Here is a 12270-nt window from a genome sequence, read left to right on the forward strand (position 1 = left end):
CCACCGCCCGGCTCTACCTTAACGTATTTTTAAGTGTGTCTTTATCAATGTGACAGAATGTTTGGACTCTAAAAGAGCAACCAGTGCTCTTAACCACTGAGTCATCTCCAGCCTGAAGGTTTGAATAGGGACATAGGCAGTTCTTGAACCTGTTACCCTCCTCTTGCTTTTATCTGTTGAAGTAGTGTACTGGGTTCATCCTCTGGACTTCTGTTAGTCTCGGCCTGATTATTAATTCCTTGAGACAGGGTTTCATAGTTGAGGCTGGCCTCAAACTCTGCAGGTGAGGATGGGCTGGATCTTCTGATTCTCAAGAATAGTGGGGTGGCAGATACATGTCATAACCACCCCTGGTTCCAAACCCAGAGCTTCATGCATAGTAGAACACTACTAACTGAGCCAAGCCTAATCTTTGCCTTATTGCAACTAATTTATATCTCAATAAACCTTCAGCACAACAGATAAATGTGCAATTAAATAATGCAAAGAAATAAAATGTAGAAACTGCTGATCTTATATGTGTTTTGAGACAGGTCTTACTCTGTAGCCTTGGCTGGGATGAAAGCTGTGGGTGACCACACCTGGCCTTGTCTTCATTCAGGATCTCTGCAGTCCAAGATGTCCTGAATTTACATCTCCACTTTCACTTCCTAGGAACTGGGTATAGGGCTAAACCACCAAGCCCTGCTTGTATAGGTTTCAAACTACTGTTTTCAAAAGGGAGTTGGGGGTTTGGACTGAATGGCCCAGTAGAGGACCCAGCACCCATTCTGGGTGGCCCATAATAACTGTCACTGTAGCTCAGGTGAAATCTGACATCACTCTGGCCTCTGCACACAGCTGCACTCAGGTGCACATGCCCACACAAACACATACAGAACTAAAAAAATAAGATCTTAAAAACATCTTTTCTTACCTCTTTCAAAACCTGTAATTAAATATGCTATTCATTTCCTGGTCCTGGAAGGTTTCCAAACACTGTTAAAAGGTGTCGTGGATACTTATGGTATCCTCTTTAAATGCTATGCAGTTGTTTTGTTTTACTTTTATTTTATGTGCATTGCTGTTTTGCCTGTAGGTAAGTCTGTGGGAATTGTTAGATCTTAGAGCTACCAACAGTTGCTAGCTGCCATATGGGATTGGGATTTGAACCCAGTTCCCTTCAAAAAACAGCAAGTGCTCTTAAACACTGACCCATCTCTTCAGCCCCTGCAGAATTTAACTTTGAGCTAGAAGCTAGGTGTGGTGGCTCAAACCTTTAGTCATGGTGTCTGGAAGTTGAGGCAGGAGAATTGCCTCATAAGTGATGTTCATAGGCAGCTCTCTACTTCTAAGAGGATTCTACTGCTGAGGCACTGATACAAGACAGGCCTGTAATCCCAGGCTGATTTGGGTCTGTGACAGAGGATGGCAAGTTCAGGGTTTCTTGTGAGTGCCAGCTAGCAACTGGGAAAGTCTTTATCTGAAGATAAAACCAAGGGGTGGGGAGAAATAGCTCAGTGTGGTATGCTGGGCCTAACATTTACAAGGTTCAGCCCCTCAGCACCACAGAAACAAGAAGAGTTGGCAGTATATTTTATTTGCTTGTGTGCACTCAAAAGGTCAGTTTGTGGAGGTCAGGTCTTTATTGTGGAAGGGGGATCTCTTGGATTAAACTCTGGTTATTTGGCTCCAAGTACATTAGCCACTGAGCCATCTTGCCAGCCACTGTTATCCAGAATTAGAATACTTTTTCTGTTGCCTTACTTATTTTTGTTTGGGGGCAGTGTTCATTATGTGGTTCTGGTTGTCCTTGAATTGTCTGTGTAGACCAGGCTTCACAGAGCTTCACCTGCCTCTGACCCCCTAGCTTTCATTTCACCAAAGTACAGGCTTAGGTTTTACTTTTTTGTTTATTTTTTTGTTTATTTGTTTTAGACAAGAATTTGTTTTAGACATGGAATTTACTGTGTTGCTCAGGTTGACCTCCCATGTAGGAGGTATGGTTCTCTGACTTAAACCTTCTAATGCTGCGGGATTAGAGGCATGAACCACAATGCTCCTCTCCCCTGGCTAGGTCTGCAAAGCCAGTGCCACTAAGGATTGACTGGTTAAATCAGTAGTGCTATACATTTTGGTGGGATAGTCAGAATTCCTTATAATCAGGGGAGCACCTTAGCTTTACCACCACCAACCCTTTATTTTTTACTTTTTTATTCATTTTTATTATTAATATTTATTGAGTTCTACATTTTTTCTCTGCTCCTCTCCCTGCCTCTCCCCTTCCTCTTTAATCCTCCCCCAAGGTCCCCATGCTCCCAATTTACTCAGGAGATCTTGTCTTTTTCTACTTTCTACTTCCCATGTAGATTAGATCTATGTAAATCTCTCTTAGTGTCCTCATTGTTGTCTAAGTTCTCTGAGATTGTGATTTATAGGCTGGCTTTCTTTGCTTTATGTTTAAAAACCACCTATGAGTTAGTATACGTGATAATTGTCTTTCTGGGTCTGGGTTACCTCGCTCAAAATAATGTTTTCTAGCTCCATCCATTTTCTTGAAAAGTTCAAGCTGTCTTTTTTCTGCTGTGTAGTACTCCATTGTGTAAATGTACCACATTTTCCTTATCCATTCTTCGATCGAGGGGCATTTAGGTTGTTTCCAGGTTCTGGCTATGACAAAGCTGCTATGAACATAGTTAAGCACGTGTCCTTGTGGTACGATTGAGCATCCTTTAGATATATACCCAAAAGTGGTATTACTGGGTCTGAGGAAAGTTGTTTCCTAATTTTCTGAGAAATCGCCACACTGACATCCAAAGGGGTTGTACCAGCTTGCATTCCCACCAGCAATGCAGAAGTGTTCCCGTTTCCCCACAACCAGTCTAATTTTGTATTTTTTGTTTGTTTTTTGAGACAGGGTCTTACTCTAGTCCAGGCTAATTTTGGAGGATTCGTGGTAAAAATTATTCTTGGTTTTCACAGTGTGTTTTTCCTCTTGATACGTATGCTTGAAGATTTTGATTTTTGGTTTTTGAGACAGGATCTCTCTGTAGCTTTGGCACTTACTTTGTAGATCAGGCTGACCTTGAACTCAGAACCTCCTGCCTCTGCCTCCCGCCTGGCACAAAAAGCGTGCACCACCACCGCCTGGCACTTGTCAGTAGATGTAGCCCAGGTTTGTTTCAAATTAGAGACTTTGTCTCAATCTTCTAGTGCTGGGATTATATGCATATGATATATACTATGCTCTTGATGTGGATGGAAAGTAGTAATGTATTTGAGTGGTTTGAATGTAGAAAATAAATTCTGTAGGGGTTAAGGGTATTGGATTCTAATATGTTAGACTGATTCTTAGCACTACTATGTACAATACAAAATAAATATTTTACCACTATGCTGTTTAAGATGCTTATACTAAGTTATTCAAAAGAATCACATAGGATTTTTTTAATCCTTAAAATCATGTTTGGAATTTGAAATAACTTTTAAGAGGGCTGGGCATAAAGGTGGTAGAGTGCTTGCCTAGCATGCCTTCCCTAGCACTCTGTAAAACAAGAACTGGAGAGAGGGGGGTGGTAGTAGAAGTTCAAGGTTGGGAGGTGATGGTGCATACCTTTAGTTCCCAGCACTCTGGGAGACAATGGCAGGCGGACTTCTGTGAGTTCTAGGGCAGTCTCTCTCTCTCTCTCTCTCTCTCTCTCTCTCTCACTCACACACACACACACACAGAGAGAGAGAGAGAGAGAGAGAGAGAGAGAGAGAGAGAGAGAGAGTGAGTTAAGTTCAAGGTCATTGTTGGCCATGTGGAGTTTCAGGTGAGCCAGGCCTAGAGACCACAAAACAAAAACTAGAAAAGTCAGACAAGCAGGAACCCATAGGTAACCTGGTCATGGTCACACACTCCTGTAGTCCCAGCACTTGGGAGACTGGTGTCTTAGATGGTGAATCCCTCTCTGCCCTCCATACTCACACCCTTACCCCCAAAAAGGATTCTGGAATTATGATGGGTTCACCTGAAAATTAGATTGGTATAGATTGGTATAATTTTATAAATGTAAGTGGGAAATGTAACTATGAAAGTTGAATGGGTTTATTAATGCAGTTATAGAATAGCTTGTTAATAATTTTGTTTTACTAATTTCATAATAATTAGGTTAAAATGTCTTTATTCTAAGTGTTTGTGTGAATAGTGCTGAAGTGAAATTACTCGGATAGATCGTGTGTTAGCTGATGTCCAAACTTAAGTAACTTCACTTTTTTTTTCTTCCAGTAATCTATGCCAGCAATTATGACAATGTTAGCAGACCATGCAGCTCGTCAGCTGCTTGATTTCAGCCAAAAACTGGATATCAACCTCTTAGACAATGTGGTGAATTGTTTATACCATGGAGAAGGAGCCCAGGTAATGTAGATGATTAAAACTTTATGAAGTTATTAAAATGTAACAAAGTTGTTGAGTTTTTCTCCTTAATATAAAATGTATTCTATAATTTATAAATTTGGAGTTATTTACTAATGAGAATCAGTCTGGAAAAAGTATTATTAGACTGGTCAAGAAGGAGACTTAGGAATAGACCTGTCTTTTTTTTTTCTATATTTTTTTTCTTTTGGGACAGTCTTAACTGTAGAGCAGGCTGGCCCCAACTCAGCAGCGATCTGCTTATATGTAGGCGTGAGGGCTAAAGGGTTAAAGGTATTTGCCACCTATCCCAGCTTTTGTTGTTTTTTTTCCCTAGGTTTTCTGAGACAGGTCTGGCCTTGAACTTTAAGAGATCTACCTGCCTCTGTCTTCGGAGTGCTGGTATTATTTATTGTGTTTAAGTGGGTGTAGGGGTGCCCTTAAAAACCAGGTATCCTGGAACTGGAGTTAAAGGCAGTTGTGAGCTGCCCGATTATAGATGTGGAAGTCGGGGAACTACTTGGTTCTGTCCTATGGATTCTGGTGGTGAGATTCAGATTGGACAGATTTAGCCACTAGGCCATCTGGCTGTTATCTACTACCAGTTTTTTAAACATTGAAATTGCAGGTGTTTCAGATGCTTATCTGAAATTCGATTAAGAGCCAGATGTGGTGCACTCCTTTAATTCCTGCACTCAGACTGAGGCAGGAAGATCTCTTGAGTTTGAGATGACCTCAGTCTGCATAGTGAGTTCCATGCAATATGAATTTTAGTTCGTTTAATTTGTGTTGTTGTAAAAGAAGTCCTGTTAGTGAAGTTAATTATCTCACAGTAAGCTATATTTTGATAATTTAAGACTTAATATAGGTGTTTGTTCTGTGGTCCTATCACTTGTGAGGCAGAGGCAGGAGGATCTTGGGTTTGAACAGAAGAATTTGGATAAAGTTCTATGCAATTTGCCTGCTGATGTATAAACAACCTGAATTAGTCCCTGGGGCCTGCCTGGTAAAAGGAGAGAACCCACTTTGGAAAGTTAATTGTCTTCTGATTTAAATGTTCTGAAATTAGCAAAAAAAAAATCCTTTTATAATAAAAGTTGGCCATGGTGGAACATGGTTTTTTATTTTTGTTGTTGGGTGGTCTTTTGTTTGTTTTTTGTTTTTGGATGTGTGTGTGTGTGTGTGTTTAAATCTTGGCACTAGGGAGACAGGAGGATTAGAATTAAAGACGGTGTCTTGTGCGTGCCAGGTTCGGAAACTATCTCAAACATGCTTTTGACCCCACAGTCTTGCAACGACCACATCTAACAGAGCAAATATTGTTTCCAAACGTTTGATTTCTTGGACAATTTCTGCTGGAAGTTAATTGTGTTTTGTGTGTTTTTTTTATGAGGGTGGAGAGTTGGGGGGTTGAGACAGGGTCTCACTGTGTAGCCCTAGCTGTCCTGGGACTCACTGTATAGACCAGGCTGTCCTGGAACTCCCAAGGTATTCGGCAAGTCTGGCTTGTTAAGATATTTTTGTCTGACCTTGGGTACTATCATACAGTTTATAAACTTTATATAAAGAGAGCTTAAGGGAGGGCTGGAGAGTTGTCTCAGCAGTTAGGAGAAAGAGCGTGTTGCTCTTGAAGAGGACCTACATGGTAATTCATTAACAACCTTGAACTCTAGCTCTAGGGGATCTGATACCTCCTTCTGACCTCTGAGGGCACAAGGCATGAGAGTGGTGCTTATTTATACATGTAGGCAAAACACTCATACACATAAAATAAAACTTAAAAATCTAAAAAATTTTAGGACTTAAAAACATATGAGCAAAGATTAAAATTTGCCATGGGCTTTTTTAAAAAAGATTTTATTTAGCCTGGTCTACAGAGCTAGTTCCAGGACAGGCTCCAAAGCCACAGAGAAACCCTGTCTTGAAAAACCAAAAAGAAAAAAAAAAAGATTATTTTACATGTATGAATGCTTTTGTACATGCCTATGTACATGTATGAACCATGTTTGTCCCTAAGACAAGTTACAAAGGATTGTTAGCTCCTGTGTTGGTAGATGCTAGTAGTAGCAACAGTGCTTTTAACTGTGAACCATCTCTGCAGTGCTATGCCCCTGCCCCTTATGTTTTGAGACGAAATTTTTGCTGTGGGTGTTTTGCTGGCTTGAACTTCTGTAGCCCAGACTGGCCTAATCCTTCTAAGTACTGAGATTTAAAAGATTCAGAAAAGTAGAAGCAGCTGGACTGTGGTGACACACACCTTTAATCCTGAACTGGAGACAGAGTCGGGCAGATCTCTGAGTTCAAGGCTAACGTGGTCCACAGAGAGAGTGAGTTCCAGGATGGCCGGGGCAACAGAGTGACCCTGTTTTGAAAAAGAAAGAAAAGGTAGAAGCAGGGACATCAGGGTTGAAGGCTAGCCTGAATCACATGATAACTTAACCACAACAGAAATTCTCATCATTTTTTTTTGTTTGTTTGTTTGGTTGGTTGGTTGGTTGGTTTTTTAGACAGGGTTTATCTTTTTTTAACAGCTCTGACTATCCTGAAACTCACTTTGTAGACCAGACTGCCCTTGAGCTCATCCACCTGTTTCTGCCTCTCTGGAATTAAAGGCTTGAATCACCACTAGTCCCAGCATAAGCTTTTTTGTTTATGAGAGCAATAGGCTAGCTTTTCTAAGTAAAGGACTTTATTTCCAGTAATAAGCTGACAAGTCAAGTGTAGAAAATGTAATCTATCACATGACTTAACTGTTTCTTTTTTTTTTTAATAATGGGATCTTATACTATAGGATAATGTGAGAATAGACTACAAATGCAGCTCTGGGTGACCTCGAACTTCTGGTTCTTCTGCTTCCACCTCCAGAATGTTAGGGTTACAGTGATGTGACACCATGCCAGGTTTATGCAGTGCTGGGACTGAACCCAGGGCTTCTGCAATAAGCATTCCACCAACTGAGCATTATCTCCAACGTTTTATTGTTTTTAGGAGGCAAACTTGGAAGATTGCTTTAAGTTGCTCTTGAATTCATGATCTTCTGCCTCCACCTACCGTAGTGAGATTGCACGCAAATGTCGTTTAACATGCTCTGCTTTGTTAATTAATTTCTTCATAGATTCCCTAGTTGTATCCTTAAAACTCCATGTATAAAATGTTGCCTATATTACGAGATTTTGGAAGGTTAGTGATAAAGTCTATAAAGGACCTGTTTCAGACATTCTGGTTAAAAAGCAAGGTATTATTTAAGTCACTTAGTGGTGTATAGACCTCTATAATCTCAGCTCTGAACGCTGAGGATGCCTGTGTAACTTAGTGAGATCTGTCTCATAGTTTAGAAAAATCTGAAAATATTAATTCAGTGACATGAATTTGGTTCAAACCCCAGTTTTGTAGAAATGGAAAAGGAAAGATACATTTTGGCATGTATTCTCAGGGAAAGGATTTAAGCATGGTTTGATTTGATCATTTGCTTTCTTCATTCTTGTAATAGGTGGTTAAGTAATGTAAAATAAAATTAATGCACTTTGGGATATGGATCCTAGCTTATAATAAGCATTGTTTAAATGACTTACCTTTGATAGGCTGCTGGTACTAATGCACCGTTCAGACCCTTGTCAGTGCTGTGCACAATGCAATTAGCTATCCTTGTGAGGTGTCCCATGTAACCATGCCCTTGTCCTCCCTCAGAGGACAGAAGTAGGTCACTAGGGACAGGCCTAGAAAGTTACATGTCTGTTTCTCTTTCTCTCTTTTTTCTGACAGTTTTTGTAGCTCTGGCTGGCCTGCAACTTGCTTTGTAGACCATAAACTCGAATCAATGTACCTCTGCTTGTGCATGCTGGCATTTAAGGTAGATGCCATTGTGCCCAGCAACACAAAATATATTTTTCAAAATAAATGGTCAGAACCTACAATTTTTTTTTGTAGCATGAAATAATTTATAGACAGAACTTTTGCCTGTATGGGGATTTTGGTAAGATTCTTAAACTGTAATGGTTGGAGACTGAAGTGTTGGCCTAGCAGCCAAGAACATGTGCTATTCTCCAGAGACTGAGTGGTTCAGAGCGCCCACTTTCGGCAGATCCCTGAGGGAATCCCGTGCCCCCTTTCTGGTATTCACTGGTTACTGCACTAAATGGAACCCCCCATATACACATAATTTTAAAAGTACTAAAATAGTAGGTATTTTTCTATTTTTAGCCAGTTAGCCCAAAGAAAAAGAGTGAAGAGTGGGTGTGTTTTCCAATGTTGTGTTCTATTGGTTATTTTGAACTCTTCTATTGCTAAGGAGTAGAAATGCTTTTGCTTTTACTAGAAATTTGCTTTTACCTTCCCTCTTTTTGTTACTGTTTTGTTTAAACCCTTTTGAGATTTTAGGGTAATAGAAATCTATTAAAAGAAAAATGGGAAATAGGGTAAAATAAAGAAGATAACTATGGTACAAACAGTGCTGTTAACTTGGAAGTGTGAGGTTATAACCAGTAGCAAAGCACATGTTATCTGTGGGGGCTGGAACCAAAGGTTATAATGTGGAAAGTGCTCTGCACATCAAATGACCTGACTCACCTGAAGCTGGTGTGACTCAGGAAGAAGACTGAGGCAAGTGGACCTTGACTTCAGGCCATCCTAAAGAGCTGGCAGTAGTAGGACCAAGTAAGTTTTACTAGGTAAAGATTCACGATAAGTACTGTTTTGTTACAAGTTCACACTCAGTTATTCTTAGGGAGAACATTAAGATAGATACTACCCAACGCCGGGTGAGGTAAAGGTCATCTATAATCTTAGGCAGAAGCAAGAGGATTGTTGTAGCTTCATTTGTCTTTCATAATTTTTCTTAGGACAGGCAACTGTATACCTTCTTGACAAACTAAATGGGAAATGTACATAAGTGGCTGGGCACCGTGGTATATCTACCTGTAATTCAGTACTCTGGAGAATGAGGAAAGAGGATCCACAGGGACAATGCCAACATAGGCTATGCAGCTAGACCCTGACTTGAAAAACAAAACAAGTGGCGGTGATGGCTAATGCCTTTAATCCCAGCACTCAGGAGGCAGAAGCAGGCGGATCTCTGAGTTTGAGGCCAGCCTGATCTACATAGCAAGTTCCAAGTCAGGCTCCAAAGCTACAGAGAAACCCTGCCTCGAAAGACAAAAAAAAGGGGGTGGAGGTGTTTGTTTTTCTAGACTACCCAGGTTCATTCCCAGCACCCGTTTGAAAGCTCACAGTTGTCTATAGCAGGCAGAGAGGATCTGCTGCTCTCTTCTGCCATCAGGCACACAGTATGCTTGTGGCACACATAGACAAAACACTCAAACAAATACCTTACCAACAAATAAAAAACTTCTTCAATTTTGCCTAACTTCTAACCCAAGATCTTCATGGTAGGATATAGGTAACTCAGTTCTTCCTAATTCCACAGTTGCTTTTGGGTGAGTTTTAGAACCACAATGTCTGAGTATATTTCTAAAGGATGGTGTGTGTGCACATGCCCTCGGGCTAGAAGATGTGCCTAGAGTTAGAGGCAGTTGTGAGCTGCCTAATATGGATGGTGGCAACTGAACCTGTAACCTCTAAGCCATCTCTCCAGATGCTAAAAGGTGGTTTTGGTTGTTTTTGTTTTGTTTTTCAAGACTGAGTTTAACAGCTCTGGCTGTCCTGAAACTCACTCTATGAGGCACTAGTTGTTTTTCCAGAGGACCCAGGTTCAGCTTTCAGCACATACATGGTGGCTCCCAACTAGCCCAGGGATCCAAAGCACTCTTCTGATTACTATGTGTACCCCCCAATTTCTAGGATTACTGCTGTGTGCATTTTGCTTGGTTCCAAAAGTATATATTGATTAGTAAGATCATAATAAATAATGGTTATGTTTGCTTACTTCAAAATAAACCCTCTCCCTTTCTTTTTCCCCTTTCTTGAAGCAAAGTCTGTCCCTATGTGGTGGTCCAGGCTGGCAGTCTTTTTTGTTGTAGATTTATTTTTACTTTATTTGCCTTTTGAATGCTGGAATACAGGTTGATACCACCATGCCTGTCTCATGCATATAGATTTGTAGAAATGAAGGAAGGATCCAGTTTAGCTACAAAATAACAAAGTCAAAAAATGTGAAAAGAAGCTGGGCGATGGTGGCACACGCCTTTAATCCCAGCACTCGGGAGGCAGAGGCAGGCGGATCTCTGTGAGTTCGAGACCAGCCTGGTCTACAGAGCTAGTTCCAGGACAGGCTTCAAAGCCAGAGAAACCCTGTCTCGAAAAACCAAAAAAAAAAAAAGTGAAAAGATTAAGTTGTCAGTAGACTACAAACTTTGGTGAAATGTATTATGAAAAGGGGTTATGGTTAAACCAAAGAAACTAGACATAGTAATGTTTACATGGATAGATCTTTAAAACCACATTAAACGCAAAAGGCAAATTGCAGAAGACATTACATACTCTGTTTATTTGAAACTCTGGTAGCCCGGGATGGACTCAGACCTCACAGATCCCTGTCACTCCTGCTTTCTTTTGTGATATTGGACGGTGAATCTGGGGCCCTGTTTTATTCTCAACTTGTGTTTTGCCACATAGTTTTTACCAAACCCCTCCTTGATTGAATGCAATTTCAGTTTAATAAACCAGATTTGTGAAAAAGGCTGATATATTTCAAATTAAAGCCTTCTCTCTCTCTCCCTCACCTTTCTAAAAATCCCTCCTCTCCCCCTTTCCTTATAAGGTCTCTGTAGCTTTGGCTGTCTGTGAACTCAGAAGCCATGTATCTCAGTGTTCTTAGAGTTAAACTTGGAGACATGCCCTGTGACTTTTTAAAAAAAGAAAAAAGTGTCTATCTTTTGTGTCTATGTGAATTTGAAGGTCAAAAGACAGCCTGCAGGAGCTGATCCTCTGTACCATATGGGTTCTGGGGATGAATATGTGCCATCAGGCTTGGTGGTAATGCCTTCATTTAATGAGTGCTCTCCAGGGCATGAGCTCACTAATGGAGTGGTAATAGAGAACTAGGGAATCTTACCTTATCCTACCCTCTTAAGTACTTGGGATTACACCCTGTACCCCAAAGCCTGATGAGCTTTTACTTCTCAACTGTTTCCAGAAGGTAGAGGTATCACTGTGCTGTTAGGTTTGTGCCTTTCTCTGTACTTTACATTTTAATGAATTCTAAAGAGCACAGTAGCTTAATTCTTTTTGTATAATGTTTTAGCAAAGAATGGCTCAAGAAGTATTGACACATTTAAAGGAACATCCTGATGCTTGGACACGCGTCGACACAATATTGGAGTTTTCGCAGAACATGAACACGAAAGTAAGCAAGTGGTGGTTTTAAAAATCTGTTATTCTTTTCTTCCAGTCGTAAACTTTGAGGAAGGTATCTCATTTTTAGTATTAGCATATGTTACCAAATCATTTTATATTGCTAACTAATTTCAAAATTATTCTAGACCTTAGAATTAATTCTTGCAAATAGTCCTAAGAATTATGGATGAAGTTTTTGTAATTGGGACTAGTATGCAAGGTGTTTTTGTTTTTCCTTTTGTGGGTGGGAGTTTTTTAGAGCATGTATATAGGTCTTAGTAGCATAAGTTTTAAAAGTTATTCAGAGATGAGACTTGACAAATTATTTTGGGCAAGTAATCAATATAATACAGGTTAGGCACCATCAACACCCAGTAAGTGTGGACAGCTTAAAACCCTTAAAACTCCATGGTACCAGTGTTTTCAATGAGACAGCACTCAGTTCTTATTTGCAATTGAAAATGTTATAACTCAGGGCTTTTTTTTCCTTGCTTTTTTTTTTCTTGAGTTTGAACAGAAGGGTTGATCAAAATGTGTTTTGACTGTTTAATGCTTGATGATTCACGCTTCTCTTTAAACGCCTTAAAGTAATAAAATACCAT

At 40.1% G+C, this 12270-nt stretch overlaps 1 protein-coding gene across 2 annotated transcripts in view; it reads left to right on the forward strand.

The window, feature by feature from the left end:
- Positions 1–12270, forward strand: part of Xpo1 (exportin 1) — a 40283-nt gene that overhangs the window by 3158 nt on the left and 24855 nt on the right. For both annotated transcript variants that reach the window (XM_075944488.1, XM_075944487.1), the window contains 2 exons: positions 4250–4381; positions 11577–11678. In XM_075944488.1, the coding sequence (XP_075800603.1) occupies positions 4256–4381; positions 11577–11678 (228 nt within the window). In that variant the 5' untranslated portion in view covers positions 4250–4255. The remainder of the gene's footprint in view (positions 1–4249; positions 4382–11576; positions 11679–12270) is intronic.

Source organism: Microtus pennsylvanicus, chromosome 12 (assembly GCF_037038515.1).
Source record: "Microtus pennsylvanicus isolate mMicPen1 chromosome 12, mMicPen1.hap1, whole genome shotgun sequence".
NCBI classification, from domain to species: Eukaryota; Metazoa; Chordata; class Mammalia; order Rodentia; family Cricetidae; genus Microtus; species Microtus pennsylvanicus.